General features: G+C 40.1%; 1 protein-coding gene across 1 annotated transcript in view; it reads right to left on the bottom strand.

Moving 5' to 3' along the window:
* Nucleotides 1-18,021, bottom strand: part of LOC144651411 (uncharacterized) — a 57,383-nt gene that overhangs the window by 22,847 nt on the left and 16,515 nt on the right. Inside the window, exons 2-16 of the mRNA XM_078511342.1 lie at nucleotides 14,425-15,578; nucleotides 13,364-13,495; nucleotides 12,785-12,911; nucleotides 12,009-12,336; nucleotides 10,837-11,540; nucleotides 10,035-10,295; nucleotides 4,876-4,965; nucleotides 4,019-4,437; nucleotides 3,426-3,557; nucleotides 2,808-2,916; nucleotides 2,349-2,407; nucleotides 1,829-1,911; nucleotides 1,566-1,626; nucleotides 999-1,229; nucleotides 183-345 (exon numbers count right to left, since the gene is read on the bottom strand). Of these exons, the coding sequence (XP_078367468.1) occupies nucleotides 183-345; nucleotides 999-1,229; nucleotides 1,566-1,626; nucleotides 1,829-1,911; nucleotides 2,349-2,407; nucleotides 2,808-2,916; nucleotides 3,426-3,557; nucleotides 4,019-4,437; nucleotides 4,876-4,965; nucleotides 10,035-10,295; nucleotides 10,837-11,540; nucleotides 12,009-12,336; nucleotides 12,785-12,911; nucleotides 13,364-13,495; nucleotides 14,425-15,578 (4,053 nt within the window). The remainder of the gene's footprint in view (nucleotides 1-182; nucleotides 346-998; nucleotides 1,230-1,565; nucleotides 1,627-1,828; nucleotides 1,912-2,348; nucleotides 2,408-2,807; nucleotides 2,917-3,425; nucleotides 3,558-4,018; nucleotides 4,438-4,875; nucleotides 4,966-10,034; nucleotides 10,296-10,836; nucleotides 11,541-12,008; nucleotides 12,337-12,784; nucleotides 12,912-13,363; nucleotides 13,496-14,424; nucleotides 15,579-18,021) is intronic.

The raw sequence follows: 18,021 nt of genomic DNA, 5'->3' as shown, positions 1-18,021 counted from the left end.
ACTACAATGTTGCAGTAAGCAGCAGCTAAAAGGTGCAAAGACGCAAGTGAGTACATAGTGCAAGGTATAAAAATACACAATCATTTTCATTATAATCATTATCGTGTATCTTACCATTAAGAGCAAACTAGTAAGCCGGCAGTTTACTGTAACTAAATTTTATTAATATAGCAGGCACTCACTGCAATAACAGGGTTATTAACAAACTCTTCAGGGTATTTTTCAAGCCAGGCTGTCCACAGTCTCATTAGATGTATGTGTAGAACAGGCAGTGGACTGTAGTCTTGCATCTGACCAGTGGAGGGATCGCCGTCAAAGTACTTTCCAAACCAGGGATCATGAAATCTACAAGTCAATCACAATTTGAATACCTATAACGTTGCACTGAAGAAATGTAAAAGCAGTTTTCCTTCTAAACGAAAAATGCTAAAATTCAAGTCAGGGATGGATATCAGTACTAAGAATCTAAAATTTCTGCTTGACACTGACTTGTGTTAACGTTGGAAACAACGTTCATTAAACTTGTAAGACGTTTCAACCAAGCAACTTCGACCTTCTTCAGTTTTTGAAAAGCCACCTGAACGTCCCGTTTTTTTTTTAACAGTTCACAATTCTGCACATGCTTCATCAGCAAAAGATAACGAATGACCCCTACACTTGATTGCGCGAATTGAATTTTGAACTTTTGAAAAAATGCTGGCTGTTCAGTTGGCTTTTTGAAAAACGATGAAGGCCGAAGTTGTCTGGTCAAAACGTATTTCAAATTTCATAAACCTTGCTTATAACGTTAACACAAGTCAGTCTCAAGCAGAAATTGTAGATACTTAAGTTTCCTTTAGCTCGGCTTAACTGTCACAGGGTATAAGTGTCATCTTACATGTATGCATTGCTCAAATTCTTTTTGGCACAAACAAACTAATGCTGTTGTTGAAAAGTATAGAATTCATGCACTACATTGCCTTCTTTAGACTGCAGAAAAAAAAGACAGGTCTGCCTACCTGTGGAGCAGCAACCTCATGAAAATGGAAGGATGCATATAACTCTTGTAGGTTGTCAGCACAAAATCTACAATCTGATCGTCAGTGGCCATCTGTTTGTGACCAGGACTGCTGGTTTTGTACCAAGAATGTTTCTTGGTGCGTCCAGACCAGGGTGGAAGATTCAAACCGCCCCACAGCAGTGAAGGGTTGTGTGTGATGATCTCAACAATTTTCTCAATTCTAGCCCCCCTGTTAAAAATATTGAGAAAAGATAACATCAAAGAAAGCCCTTCATAAAGAGGTGATCTAGAGAGGTCATATTTTGCACTAACATTTTTTGTAATTAATTATAAAACAAAGTGACCAATGAACTTAAAAAAGTTGTAAAAAGGGAAATGGTAAGTGAGGTGGAGGGGTAGATACGAGGGGACGTATTACCCTAACAAATAAAAGTTCATGTGGGTGGCTTTAATTTTTGGAAAGGTGGCTTAAATGAGAGGAATGAAGGCATACCAGGATCTACTGAATGTACTGTAGACAGTGACATTATTATTTTTAAAGACAACACAATAAGCACATTTTTACTTGACATAAAGATGCTCCTCTCCAGTGGACTCTGAGAATAGCACATCAAGCTTTTCATCACCTAAAAATTACAATAAAACAAGAGAAATAAGGAAAATGGAAGCCACTAGCCTGTGGATTAAAACTGTATGTGGCTGCTAAAAACTCTAAAACATGTATCATAGTCTAGCAGTGTCAAGCATTCCCTTCACAATTAGGATTTTTAGATAAAAAAAATTCTTGAAAGGAACTTGTTAAGAGGAAATAAAACATCAAGTCTTTACCTGGTACACGTTTAAAGAGATAAACTCCTCCAACATCCAAGCAACCCAGATAAATCAAGCCTCGAGCTGCATGATAACGCACTCTGAAAAACAATACAGCAAAGCTAGTAAATACATAAAACGGTGAAAATTTATTAAGGAAATTAAAAAAGTATACAGAATGTTGCAATCAAGAAGGGGGGTATACACTTTTAATATAGTAGAAAAATCTCCAGGAAACTGTATAATAATTTTGTATATGAGGAAGTAACAAACACTGACGAGATTGTACAGTAACATTTAGAATTAAGATTAAAACAGACTAGAAAACCAAACGATCATATGATTTCTATTGGACAAGGAGAAATAGACCAGGAGAAATAACATTTACATGTACCTTACTGTCTATGAAAACATGGTGTAATGGATATAATGGATATTTTGCTCTCATCAAAGTTTAGAAATGATAGCCGAAGAAGAAAGGCAACATCTTCACACCACAAAATTATAACATGGATTGTTAAGAGATTCCAGTCATTACCTTGCATCTCCGTAGCTTAACATTTGTTTAAGGCCATCTACACCTCCAACCAATTCAATCTATCAAGCAAGTAAAAACAGACAGTTGTTACTGATCTAACCTCTTAATAACAGCAACCACAAACAAATGCTATCTTTTATTACCTGTGAATACATTTAACTCACATGAATGATAAGGTACGTGTAGTCAGGAACTGCTAGAGGATTGTACACAAATTTTCAAATTTAGGCTTATTTACATGCTAAGATTTATTGGCCCATTTGTCTGCCACAATAAATATTTTGTGCAGTGGTCACAGTTTTTTCTGAATTGGTGACTTGTTGGATGAAGTAGTGCATGTGCACATCAAATTCCTGTTCACACATTCAGATTTGCTTCCCAATTTATCGTTGTCGACAAAATTATAAATGGACTTAGCAAATTAACATAATTAAAGTAAAAGCAAGGAAAAAAACAAACCTGCATGTGGTTGTCCACAGCCATAGCAATGTTTGCGAGAGTAGCAACACAATAAATCACAATTTCTGTGTTACCATCAGTCAGGGTCTCCAGCAGTAATGAAAGTGGCCTACAAAACAAAATGTTTGGATGGAATTTGTAAATCTCGTTAACCTTCTGTTTGATGAACAAATACAGTACAACCTCCTTAATGCAGACACCACAGGGGCAGAGCGGAGTGTTCGTATTATGGTGGTGTTTGTATTCTAGAGGTACAGCTTATATGAATTCTGGTTTCTCTGGGGCAAGTGAGCCATATGTAGCATAGAGGTGTCCTTATTATGGAGGTATCTGTAAGGGCTGATTTACATGGTATGAATTTCTCGCATGCGACAAGCTTACAACAGGCCTATGGCATGACTTAGGGCCAGTTACATGCGTGTGTGTCTATGGTAAGGATGTAGAAGGTTGATTTACATGAAGCCATTCAGGCTTTTGTAGTCATGGAGGAAGCATATTACATGTGATAACTGTAGACAAAATTGTACTGTCTTATTCACCCCTTAGGAGGGATTTGACTGTATACTTTTGCACATGTTAACCCATTATACATTTGTAGTTTAAAGTTGAAGACAATACCTTGTCTTGCCCAGTTCCATTTGCATCTTTGGGTGAATGCTGCTTGCTGACAACATTTTTGTAGCGACAACTCTGGGCATTGCTTTGGAATGCAGGTCCATCAATGGCAGGTGGTTATGACCAAATCCAGGGCTGTAAAGATATAGAATAACATCATTGAAATAAGCCTCAAAGCGCCCACCCCCCTCATAAAAATATCCAAAGTTCACAAGAGGAATATTGATTATTATTGAAATTGTGATTGATACTTGCTTAGTACTACTAATCTAGACTTCCACAAAGACCGAGTTTTCTTGTTATTTTACAGAAACTTTCAATGAACCGTTAAAGTTTTGCTTTGGCACATCTTTGCATCTTATTATTATTCATTGTTTGCTGCAAAATAACTAACTACTCGCTTAAAATGGTAAAAAAATTTAACAAGCGCCCAGCCTAGAATAAACACCCACCTCGAATAAGCACCCACTCTCAATTAAGGTCCAAAAACTTAATAAGTGCTCAGGGCACTTAATCGATTAAATACAGTACTTTGGGATTTAACGAGTTGGAGCCACATTTACAGAACTAGAGCTGTGTTAAAAAAGTGTTAATACCTATACAGTGGTAAAGAATGATCCCCATCAACTGAGCTTCCCATGCTACAAATGCTGTTCTTTTTCTGCATCATATAACTGCCATGTTGCTGCCACACATCTGACCGTGCATCTGATGCACCCGAATTGTTCCTTTGTACAGAACCTTTGTTAGTAACAATGGGAGACATTTCCCTGGGACGCTCATCATATGAGCTTTGGCTACATGTGCTCCTCTTGCGATATCGTGGTCTGTCCTGGTTGCTTGGAGGATAAGGTGGCGGTGAGTCAGTCTGTCGCAGGTCAAATGCTCCACTGTCCACATCGCTGATCTGCAGTAGGTTAAGCAGAGGTTCGAGTGGAATTGTCTTCAGAGCTGTGGAGAATTCTTGATGATTGTTGAAGTCCAAGATACTTTGTAGAATTGACAAGCATGTGCTCTGAAAGAGACACCACAACCATCATAAAGAGATAAACATGGCTACATACTGATACCAACTCATGATAAATGCATGCTAGACGAGCATAGCAAAATAACTGAAATGGCTTTGACATAAGGTAAAATAATAGTAAAAATCTGCTAACAATATTATAAACTGAAGGACAGCCAATCAAAGATCACAGGGAAAAACACTTACAGTGTCAACAAATATCAAACAATTTGAGAAGAAATTATATTGTGCCAAAACAACAAAATGTGAAAAAGGGAATGTGTACTAATCAGAAACACACATCAAATAATATTATTGGGCTTCATCTTTCAATAATCTTCAGAATCAAATAAAACTCAGAGCAAGCTGACACAATCAGTGCAGCACACAGGAACTAATATTGTCCAATTCAAAAATAGCAATAAATAACTGTACAATATATTGTACCTGCACAGGTTCCGGACTGTCTACCAGTTTTAAAACAGTCTCAATGAGTCCAGCTCCTACTGATCTTTTGCGACTGTCAGCTCCCTCAAGCTAGTACAAAAGAGAAAACACAAATTATTTGAACACAGAGCTGCAATATGTTCCATGTACATGTATTGTAACTACATTTAGTTGGGACACTTAAGCTAAAGTTCAATTTTCATGGTCCATTATGCATGCTTTCTCTTTCCCCCTCAATGTTGCCTTAGAAATATTATTTTATCACGCAGACAACCAACTACTGTTGCCATTTTGACTTGAGAGGAGAACAGAGAAGTGTCCCAACAATAATGATGTGGATTGAGGATTAACACTGTCAACATTTGCTTTAAACCTACTGTCAGGAATAGACCCCCAAACTGTGAAATATTGTAAAATCAAAATGCCGACATGAACAAGAAGTAATATCAAGATCTGATAAGAACCACTTAAACCTGTCCAGAGCTCTGGGATAAGTTCTAAGATTAACATATTTTTATTATTCAAGGGAAATATTTGACTTTGTGAACTTCATGTTTGTTATGTAACAGAGTAAAGTTTGTTTACAAGTCTTGTGGTTCACCTGACCCTGCTTGCTCAAACGATGGATAATACTCATTAATAATTCATTAAGTTATAACAAATGAAAATTGTAACTGTGACAGTGGTTTGGATACCTGGTCTCGACAAATATTAGCAAACACTGTAGATTTTAATCTTGTTTTCTTAATCTTTAACTTGTTTCAATTAAGAAGACCGCAACCACTCGAGAAATGTTTCATCTGATTCAAATGCTTCGAAATTTGTTAAAAATACCTGGAGATACTAGTAACAACTGTGGGCATTATGGTGAAATGCCTTGTTGTGATGAACATGCACATAATTATAGACTGGCTTGTACAAAATAAATAATTACTTTAGAGACAGTGTTTTTTCTGACAAATAACTGCTTAATGAAATTTAAATTTTTAAACTTTTAAAGTTTTAAATGATTTAGCATCCAGTTACTTGGCGGAACTTGTTACTATTCATTGACCGATTAGGTGTCTTCCTTCAATGATCACCTGCGACTACAGAGACCACTGTTTAAGACCAAGAGTTACGGTGGGCAGGCTTTTTCACCTTGCGCACCAGCACTGAGGAATAGTCTCCCACGTGATGTGAGAAGTGCCCCATCAGTTGACATTTTTAAAACTGAGCTTAAAACGTTTTTATTCAATAATGATCTTTAGTATTTTTTTTATGAAGTTGGTATTTTGTAATGAACTCTAGTATTTTATACTGAACTTTTGTATTTTATATGAATTTTGGAATTTTAATGAAATTAGTATTTTATCATCCTATTGTAATTTTAAATATTTTATTTACAGTCAACTCTCTCTTAACGGACACCTCTATAAGATGGACACCTCCATAAGACGGACACCTGGTGATGGTCCCTGCCGTTTTTCAGTCATTTTACTGTAACCAAACTCCCTATAAGACGGACACTGCTCTAAGACGGACAACAGACACTTGAGAAGTGTTTTTTATCATGTTTTATTAGTGAAAATACTTCCATACTTCGTATCGTTAGTCAGCGCCCTAAGGACACATGTATACCAAGCTTACTAACCGAAAACAATGACGCTTTAACGGATTACTTCTCTGCTTACGTGTATGGGCACTAAAGAGCTTGTTTTCTACTTACAGTGTATTACAGTTAGAAGTTCTCACCTTTTGCTTTAACAAGCGAATACGGTCCTTTTATTACTTTAGTTTTGTTGTAGTTTGCAAAGGATTGTTGTATTGTGCAAAGGTTTAGCTTTATTATCTCAGAATTACTAGTGTCATTTTACCTCGACTCTCTACAAGCTGGACACCTCTCTAAGACAGACAGTTGTGGCCGGTCCCGAAGGTGTCCATCTTAGATATAATTACCGTAAAGTTCCGTGTATAAGCCGCACCCGTAGATAAGCCGCACCCCCGATTTGGAAGCTCAAATTTTGGAAAAAAAAATATACAGACCATAAATTTTGAAGTTCAAGTGAAGTTCTATTGGTAAACAATCAAGGGCAAACAAGCACGGTTTCGAAACACTGACACGGTGGTTGTTGCAATGTTTAATATAAATTAAGTTTAACCACTGCCTCGCGAATATGGAGGATGGGTGCCTGGGATACACGGGAGGGCCTCCACTGAGGTCAGCCGGCCCTCCCCAGATAGGATAAAGCTGCCAAGGCTGGCAATCCCAACAAAACAGCCATGAGCCCCCACACACAGACACCCGTCACACTGATTAAATCAGTGGAAAAATGAATAACTAATAACAAGAAGCAGGGAAGGGAGGGAGGGAGGGGAAAAAACTCGCAAAACATCCCTGAAAACCCTCCATTGAACGAAGACCTGACACCACGCTGTCATGTCCGAGAACGCAACGCACTGAGCCTGACAAGAGCTAGTAACCGCTGACCACCAGGACAGCCGACTACCCACTCGTTGTGGTTAACTTGGTTAAATTGCTTTATTTAACTTGGTTAAATCGCATTTAACCTCATTTAACCACTGCCTCGCGAATATGGAGGATGGGTGCCTGGGATACCCGGGAGGGCCTCCACTGAGGTCAGCCGGCCCTCCCCAGATAGGATAAAGCTGCCAAGGCTGGCAATCCCAACAAAACAGCCATGAGCCCCCACGCCAAGCCGAAGGGATCTCTGTGCTGACCACCAGGTCAGAACAGAGCAAGGGGCTCATGGCTGAGAAGCCATAGCCCCGAACACCACCCACATCCCGAGGCACCCATCTGCATGATTAACTGATACAACACTATCACGCCACACCCGCTATAACGCCAAACACGCTAATACGCCACACCCGCTATAACGCCACACCCGCTATAACGCCACACACACTATAACGCCACACACACTATAACGCCACACACACTATAACGCCATACACACTACAACGCCACTACAACGCCTAACTGCAAACAACTGCAGCATGCTAAACCCAAGCTAACAGGCAGATGTAGAACCCCTAACGCCCTGCTATGCCTGGCAACGGAACAGGCAGAGTTCACTGTAGTAATGCTAGATGCCATGCTATGCCTGACAACGAAACAGGCAGAGTGCACTGTAGTAATGCTAGATGCCATGCTATGCCTGACAAAAACAAGTAACAGTAAACCCCCTTGGAGTCCCACTATGCATGACAGACATGACACATCAGGCAAGCTAAAGCTAAGCTAACAGGCAGATGTAGAACCCCTAAATGCCCTGCTATGCCTGACAACGAAACAGGCAGAGTGCACTGTAGTAATGCTAGATGCCATGCTATGCCTGACAAAAACAAGGAACAGCAAACCCCCTTGGAGTCCCACTATGCATGACAGACATGACACATCGGGCAATGAGTAAACATGACCCACACACACGCTAAAACAACACAGGCCACACATGCTATAACGCCACACACGCTACGCCATTACAAGGCCTAACTGCAGCTTGCTAAACCCAAGCCAACAGGCAGATGTAGAACCCCTAAGTGCCCTGCTATGCCTGGCAACGGAACAGGCAGAGTGCACTGTAGTAATGCTAGATGCCATGCTATGCCTGACAAAACAAGGAACAGTAAACCCCCTTGGAGTCCTGCTATGCATGACAGTCATGACATGACAGGCAATGAGTAACCATGACACACACCACACACGCTAAAACGCCACACACGCTACGCCACTACAACGCCTAACTGCAAATAACTGCAGCTTGCTAAACCCACGCTAACAGGCAGATGTAGAACCCCTAAACGCCCTGCTATGCTTGGCAACGGAACAGGCAGAGTACACTGCAGGAATGCTAGATGCCATGCTATGCCTGACAAAAAAAGGAACAGCAAACCCCCTTGGAGTCCCTCTATGCATGACAATCATAACACGACAGGCAATGAGTAAACATGACACACACCACACACGCTATAACGCCACACCCGCTGCAAACGTTACGCCACTACAACATCTAACTGCAATAGCTGCAGCTTGCTCCCAGTCATAAACTATGTAAAATATCATTAAACTATATCTAACCCCCCAAGCAGGACACATACTAAAATACACCATGCTAAACCCAAGCTACCAGGCAAATGTGGAACCCCCAAACACCCTGCTTTGCCTGGCAACGGAACAGGCAGAGAGTAATCAAGCTAGATGCCATGTTATGCCTGAAAAAACATGCAAAAACTGTAAGCTATGCCTAAGAAAGCTAAATTTCACTTGTCATACCTTCTTTTTAGTTTGAGTTCACAATATCTTAAATTTGGATGCTCTCTTGATATCATTTTTTCGAGATTGTCACTTCTAAGCACTCCTGAAACGCTTGTAATTCGTTCGAATCGTTCGCGAATGACGAATGCTTAGTAGCCAAGCTCTGAAATGTAGGAGTCTGGGCATTTTAAAAAAAAAAACAAACATGGCGGAATTTTCTTCGGAAGAAACCACCATCCTCGTACCCAGGGTCTTCGTTCCCTTTGACCCGCGGTCCGTTTCTTCAAGCCTGCGCAGAAGGGACGAAGACTCGAGGTACGAAAATGAAGAAACCACGTTTTTATTTCAAGATTCTTGGAAACTGCTACCCGCAACAGGATAAAAACTTCATGCAGAATAAGAGTTTGTTAATCCAGCAGATGTATTTGCTGTGAAGGTCAATAAAAAACCGAAGCGGTCGGCCATTTGCCTTGTGAGTATTTGCGTTTATCTTGGTGCCTTCTCGCACGCGGCGGAAAGACACGATTCGAATGACTGGCAGACTTCACTGCAAACAGCTTTGCAGAGGAACTAAAAGGTAGTGAACAACAACAAAGTTTTCAGGTTGTTATATGTTCATTCAATGACGTCTTGAGAAGTTTTTTATGAATATTAATTAGGCCTTTGAGAACTCCAACCAGAGATGTTTCCGTAGATAAGCCGCACCCCCGATTTTTGACTTGAATTTAGAGGAAAAAGGTGCGGCTTATACACGGAACTTTACGGTATTACTTGTAAGAGCATTGAGATTTTTTATTGTAATGTGCTAGAAATAAATTATTATATTATTATCATTATAAGGGATCAGGAATCCCAGTCATAAGTTCATTACATCTCCTCTGAACATGCTCAATTTACTTACATTAAACAGATTGCCAATCAGCACAGCAATGTGATTATTAATCACAGTTGAACCAGAGTCCATGTGTGCCAAGCTGATGAGCTGACCAGATGCTTTTGGAAGACACAGATACGCCAGTAGACTGGAGTGACATTCTGGATTACCAGACAGGAGAACCACTGGCTCAAGGGCATCAATGACGGACTCTTCATCTCTCATGTAGTTAGAGCCTGTGCTAAGTAAGGAGCTTTCCTCGCATTCTGATGTGCTCCTTTGACAACTCTAACAATGGGAAATCAAAGTTTTTAAGTTAAATGTAAATCTATCATATTCACATCATGTTGTTGTTCGTCCTTCGTATTCGAAGATGACCATAAGACATCTAGATTCTTTGGTGAGTCCGCAGATGGCCAGTTTTCATAGTGAAAACTGGCATTACAGGGATCACATGTATAACACATGCATGAGTTACGGAGCAAAGCTACTGTCTGAAATGCAGCTGTATTTTAGGCATTCACATTAAGGCAGGATTCAACTGTTATTGTTAATTCCCTGAATCAGATGTTGGTTTATCAGACCCAGCAATTCCCTGATGTAGACAAACATGTACAAAAATGATGGATCAAGGGAGGGGGAGGGCAGGAGAGAAGGGAAGGGGATGGATGGTAATGTTCATCATCTCGCTTTAATAGGGGCATAATTAAAAGTGGTCTCTTTTAGGGGTCAAAAAAGCTTGAGCCATGCCCAGAGTGGTCTCCTTTAAGGGTTTAATTCAATTCCAATTGTGGGCTTTTAATACAGTAATACAGAAATGGACCCATACCACAGAATGATCTGACTCCATACTAGGCTGTCTTGCATTAGAAAGACTCCTTTCCATTCCTTTAACTTGGTCTGCTTCTTCTGTACCCTGTGCCTCTTCTGAGGGTATGGCAGCACCAACAGATTCTTTAGGTACTGATGCTGTACCTACTGTAGAAACATCAGGCTCTAAATTGTCACCAAACTGGATGAGATCTGATGTTGGTCTTTCTTTTTCCATGGAGTGTCTTTTAGGAATAAAAGGGGCTAGTGGATTGGTTTCAGTGGATGTATCAGGAACAGGTAATGGCATTAAGGTATTTCCTTGAGAATCTGGACTACAAACGTCTGGTGAAAACTGGCTGGATGGCATCACTGCTGATCTCTGCTCAATTGTTTGCTGATCAGCTGCAAACTCTGAAATTGAATCCACTATTCCCTCTTCTCTGCTTGAAAGTTTTGTTTCAGTCTTGTCCACAGATGTAGGTTGGATATCTGTTTGTTCCGATTTTGACTCAGGATCCGGTAGATCCTCAGTTTTCCTGATATCCACAGACGTTGTAACATTTGCCCCTTCTACTAAAGGTTCAGTTGGTTTAGCAGCCAATTGCTGTTGTTCTTTCAAAGTACTTTGCTCACTCTGATCTGCATCAACACTCTGTACATGATCTTGGATGGTTTTGTGAAAACTGTGCAAGCGCATGAGGTTTCCTCTTTTAGAATTGGCTGTGGAAATAAGAACAGAGATAACCATAGGCTATAAAACCCTTCCAACCAAAAACCATTAAACAAGAAGTTCTGCTATAAAAGGGACAATACCTCCCACATTTCACTCCTTTCGGGTGCTTAGTGCAAATTAGTACTTCTTTTTTTTTTTTTTTTTTTTTCCTAAAAGACCCTTTTGCAGTCAAGCACAATTTGCCAGTCTTAACAGAATATTCTTAGCAAAAATAAAGGATGTCATTTTATCAGTAACTAACATAGAAAACACTCAGATTGTTATTCAGTTGTTTATGCTTTAATGGTTGACTAACAACTGGGCATGAGAATGGCCAGGCCAGGCCCCTTTCATATCCGAATGCCTCGTTCAAAAGCAGTTTAGGTTGAAACAGTTGTTCCCAGATGAACACCATTTGTCTTGTGCACTGTACATCAATACTCCTTAAAAATTATTGTCAGTGATCCTAGCCTTACCAAGAAATGGACTCAAAGTTCTTGAGAGATGAATACTCTCAGATCTTTTAATACTGGAATGTTTCCCTCTCAAAGTCTCTTGGCTACCACGCCCTCCTGATATCGAGCACAGACTCGAGGACCGTCTGTGTTGGAACAGACCTCTCCGAAGAGTAGACACTCTCTCTGTTATTGGAGAATGGACATTAGACTTGGATCTAACACTAGCACTGGTTGAACTTTGGTTGATTGACGATGCTCCTGAATTTGACCGGGACTTGGAGATGTCTGCAGCGGCAAATGCCTCACAGGCTGACTGGACAAGAAGTCTCTGCATCTCTTTTAGTTCCTGTTCAGAATTAGGAAACTCCTTTTAGCAATATCAAAAAGGGAGCTAAAATTTCCAAAACAGAGAGAACAACTATTAACACAAACCCTGGGTTGTACATATAATTACCCGGTATTATACTTGTAGATTTGTAGCAATTGCTATAGAAGATTGATGCCTTTACACCATTCCATAACAGCAGGTTATTTTTTACTTATTTTATGTTCTAAAGGGGAGTTCATCAACCATTTTATCTCAGGACTGTTAATGTCACTTCATAAAATAAAAGTCACCTGGTTTCATCAAATCAAAACGATAAAAGGTAACCTTAATCAAGCCTGGCAGAGACAAAAATTTTTAACAAGCAAACCACTGGGAGAGATGCACCTATGAACTCCACTGCTATTCACACACCCCACCACACCCAATGGAGAGCATAGCACATGACAGCATTTGGAGAAAATCATACCGGTTCTAAGTCCACTGGTCGCACCCCGTGGATATTGTTCTCGTAGATTCTTGCTCCATGTTCCACTAAAAGGAAGGACACTTCCAGCTTGCTCCTGTGTCCAGCAGACATGTGAAGTGGTGTACAACTACAGATAGAAGTACAAAGAACATGAATGAAGAAGTAACAAACTTGGGTGGAGAGAAAAACTGCATGTGGGAGGGAAAAGGTAGAGTTATCCAAGTAATGGTGATGCAAAATGAGTTGGCATGACAACAGATACAGGTCCGAGCATAATTCAATGGGCCTTTTACAAAATAGGTCGCATGGTACACAATTTGACATGCTGGATGGAAAAGAATGTGATGACAACCTTCAAAACAAAGCAGCTTAAAGCACCAGTTGTCCCATGGGTATTTTCTGGAATGCAAATTGGCAAATTCACATCTGATCTCTATTGTTCAATAAAAAATTAAAAGCTCTACATATAGTACGTAGGTTATAATTTTCCTTGCATTATACCTTGCTGAAGAGTTTTTCTCTGCCCTATTAACTAAAAAAAGTATTAAAACATAAAAATAGAGAATCTATTAGACATACAAATTATTATCTTTAGCTCTGACATTTGCTCCATAACCCAAAAGTAACTGAGTGACAGCTCGGTTCCCTGCAGATGCCGCAACATGGAGAGGAGACTTGTCATCAGGTCCTTCCCAGTTTATATCTGCACCCCTGAAAGAAAATAATGAAGCAATAATGCAACAGCATTATCTACTGATGAAAACAAATTTCATTTAAATCGAGATCAATCGGTCCCGGTTTGAACCCTGGCTGGGGTTATTTTGATGTGTTCTTGAACAAGACAGTTTACTCTCATGGTGCCTCTCTCCACCCAGGTATATAAATGGGTATAGCAAAGTAAATGCTGGAGGTAACCCTGCGATGGACTAGCCTCCAATCCAGGGGGAGTAGAAATACTCCTAGCAGGTCTCGAGACTAACGGTAGTCAACTAGCCAAAGGCTACTAAAATTTAGGTTTTGGCTACCAGGTTTAGCATTTCTACTAGCCATTTGGCTAGTGAAAAACTCGGAAAAGTCAACTGTTCTTGATAGAAATCAATATACCTGACTAGTGAAAAATTACTTTTGGCTAGTAAAATCTGACATGTCACTAGCCAGTAAACCAGTGAGTTAAAAAGTTAGTCTCAAGCCCTGTCCTAGTCACTTAATTGCTGCACCCCTGGATGGCTTGCAGTCTATTGTAGATTATCCCCCCCCCCCACAGCAAGTTGCCATAACATTAATGCTGGTACCAATCCATGGAAAGAGGCACTGTGAGCTCTAGTAATGTTTCTTGTCTAGGTCAGAACACAACACAACAACCTCGGCTGGGGTTTGAATACAGACCTCTTGATCTGGAGTCCAACACACTGCACATTAGGCAGTTTTCCAAATAAGAGGAGGAGTCTCAGGCAAAAAAAAAAACCCTGACAAATGCAAGGTCAGCTACCTGACCCGACGAAAGAGTCTAATGATTTGGCATAATTCCTTGTTGACACCTTGCCTTAAAAACTTAACTTATTCAAAAAGTAAGAACTGTGAATGAGACACAATGCTACCCTTTTAAACATGAAGTAAGTGCATTAATAACAAGTTCACACCTCTTCAAAAGCAGTTGTGCCATTTCTACATCACCCAGCGAGACAGCATAATACAGCAAGCTTCTCCTTGCAGCGTCATGTGAATCCACTGATACTCCACTGTCAAGATACTTTTCAACAAGTGCTGTTTCTCCCCTTTCGACAGCTGATATCGCATTATGCACAGCTTCAGCGTCTTCTGGTCCCTCGCTGTCAGACAAGGGAAGAGACATGTCTTGAGGTTGGTACCCTTTATATTTAGCAAAATTTGACGAAAGACGATCAGGGGAGTTAAGAGTTTCTTTATGAAAGCGCTCAATGGGTAGAAGAGGTGTTGTTGTCAGAAAGTTCTCTGTAACAACCTCCTTCTCTACCCTTTCAAGATCAAGTTCTCTTGGTATTTTCTCCCTTGTCAGGGCTTCCCGAGATTCTTTTCTCCTGCTTTTTCTTGCTCTTCCCTCTGATGGAAAATTGCTAGAAAAATTTTCTGTCTGATCTTTAGGAGGTGAAATCACCAGCGAAGAAGTGTCTGTCATTGCCGGTTCAGAATGTGTTTGAGACTGTATCTCTTCTACAGAGTGGTATCTCTTAGCCTGTCCTGACACCGACATATCAGGAGTTATTGTTGCTTCATTTTGTACAGTGGGTAAACTAGATCTTCTAATTGGCTCATCTCTTTTAACCCAAACTGGGAGTGGGAGTACTGGTTCTGATGAAGGAAAAGCATGAACTTCAGCTTGAACGGAAATCTGACCATCCATAACAGTTTGTTTACCCTGACCAGCTGCAGTTTCTTTTCCATCGCTGTCACTACCATCTGAAGGCACCGGTGACAGAGCAGAGAACTCAACATGCCGTCCAGAAGTGTGCGAGCTTGTGGGATGACGAAGAATAGAAGGACTAGTGGTACTTTTGGTAAACTTCTTCCCATGAGGCGATCTTCGACCTGAAGAACCTTCTATACCGTGTTTCCACTGTACATGAGGATGTCTTCTCTCTACAGATGAACTACCAATCGTTGAAGTTGTCGAAACTTCTGAGTTTGTGCGGGTTCGCTCAGAACTACTTATTGAGTGGGTTCTCCTGGCTCGCCGAGATTCTCTTTCAACTTTTTCTCTGGTTAATTTACCAATGGCTTTAAATGCCAATGCCACAGTCCTCACAATACTAGCAGCCTGAAAGTGACATAAGAAACACAGACATTAAATTTCAGTTTGTTTGCATGTCACAGTTAGCCTGTAAGTTGTGTTCATCATATTAGTTGGATACATGATTGTAAAAAAGAATGGTGTCAATTTTTGTGCCTACACTTCTATTGATCAGATAAAGTGGATGCCCATTTGTTAAAGGCCAAAGAAATGTTTGTGGGGTTACTGGAATTACTTTCTTTAAAACAACACTTTATTCATTCGATATATCAGAAATGGCATCTGCTCATTGTGGTGAATATTGAGCACAACATGACCAATAAAGGTCAAAAAGAATGAACTGTAAGTATTAAAAATGCGTCTTTATTGCTTTCAAGTGTTCTGAGTTAGAAAACTAACTGTACGAGTAATTGATTTTAACTCCCACAAAAACATTTGTGTATTTAATTAACAATGATTCAAAGTGCAATAAATAAAAATTATTACAAAAAAGTTGAAACACCTTATTTCAACCCGTCAGCGGAAAGAAAGGATAGTTCGAAATAGCGGGAGTTTGAAATAACTAATAGTAAATGCTGAAGGGCAAATTCAGAGGAAATGAGTTTTAGATCGAATAATAGAATTCGAATTAACCGAGTTTGAATTAGCGAGATCTAGCATGTCTAAATATCACCAATTAATTCTTAAAAATAGCATACAGACATCTTGTTTTGAGTTAAGTAACAGGTCGGACGTCATTCGCGACATTATTTTTATTTCAGTCACGCAACATGCATTAGACTAAGACACACATGTAAATTAGGAGTTGTGGCACAAACCGTGACAACTCGCTCGGCTCGCCCTGGCTCGCCTCGCTCCTTGTCACAATTTGTGTCCACAACTCCTAATTTACATGTGTGTGCGGAACGCAAGACGCCTTTCTTACCCCTCTCGCGAAACGAGTTGCAAAAAAGGCGTTGGCGGCACCTCTAACGGCCCGCAGCAACAGAGAGCGCCACCTGTGTGCTAGATTTATTTTTCAATTGAACAAATATTTTTCTTTAGTATATGCAACAGATGGCTGCCGCAAGATATTCGTCAGAAGTTTTGCAAGCTATGATGGAGGAAAACCTCCGTGAATTTCAAAGAAACCCCCAAAGAAATTTGTCTTTTTCACTCGCCCACACCGATTTTAACGAATGGCTTAGAGTATGGAAAATGGACATACCCGAAACTGACACAAACAACAAAGATCTTTACATTTTTGCAAGAAAAAACAAGAAAAAGTTTTATGATCTTTTAGTAAGCGAAATTGATGACTTACGAAGCTTAAAAGCAAGCTTTGGACTTGAAGTTAAATTTTCGATACAAAGAGACGGAGTTACGCAACACATGAACCACTATTTCAGTGAAAGAGAACCGCACGTGTTTTCAAAAAACACCAAAGAAGAAATCGAAAAAGAGTTTGACAGATTTATCGAAAAAGCAAAGGGAGAAATTGAGGCTTGGTCAGAGAAGGGCTCGGGGTGGAAAATTGAAAGAATAGAAATGGCGTATATCAATGTCGCGCGTTATCAGCCATTGAGAGGGGGGAGTTATCTGCCTTTACCACCAAAATTGGCAAACAAAAAAGCAGTTATTAACGTGCAAAACAGGGATAACGAATGTTTGAAATGGGCTTTGAGAGCTGCATTATTTCCGCCAAGAGATGGGAAAAATCCGCAAAGAACAAGCAGATACCCAGTTGACGACGGAATAAACTACAATGGAATCGATTTTCCAACGCCACTAAAGCAGATTGACAGGCTTGAGGCGCAAAACAGAGGCCTTGCAATAAATGTGTTCGGATGGGAAGACGACTGTGTGATACCTCTCAGAACAAGCAAAAAAGAAAATAGCATTTCCCGTATAAACCTTATGTTAATTGAGTCAGGATTAATTCAGCACTACTGTTTTGTAAAAAGAGTAAGCGCTCTGCTTTACGATCAGACTAAATCACACAACAAAAAACACTTTTGCATGATGTGCTTGACCGGTTTTACAAAAGCAGACTTGCTCGAAAAGCACGAAAAATATTGCAATGGAGTTAACGGCAGGCCAACAAGAATCGAAATGCCGGAAGAGGGAAAAAACACTCTTTCTTTTAAAAACTATCAAAAACAAATGAAAGCGCCTTTTGTAATTTACGCCGACTTTGAGGCATTGTTAAGAAAGATGCAAGGATGTAAACGCGAAACGCCCGAGGACCGCCAGAAGAGAAAAGAACAAGGAGAAGAACTGGAAGACTTGAAGAAAAAAAGCTACACAGACAAGACAGAACAGCACGAGGCTTGTGGATTTGCTTACACAGTTGTAAGGAGCGACGGCAAACACGAAAAACCTTACGTTTACAGGGGTGAAAACGCCGTTGAAGTGTTTTTGAACTGCCTTTTAAGTGAAGAGAAAAAAATAAGATTTGAATTGTCAAAGCAAAAACCCCTTGTGATGACTT

This window comes from Oculina patagonica, chromosome 4 (assembly GCF_052425735.1).
Source record: "Oculina patagonica isolate OP01 chromosome 4, crgOcupat, whole genome shotgun sequence".
Lineage (NCBI taxonomy): Eukaryota > Metazoa > Cnidaria > Anthozoa > Scleractinia > Oculinidae > Oculina > Oculina patagonica.
The sequence above is the reverse complement of the archived record's forward strand: the minus strand, read 5'-3'. Positions and strand labels throughout refer to the sequence as shown.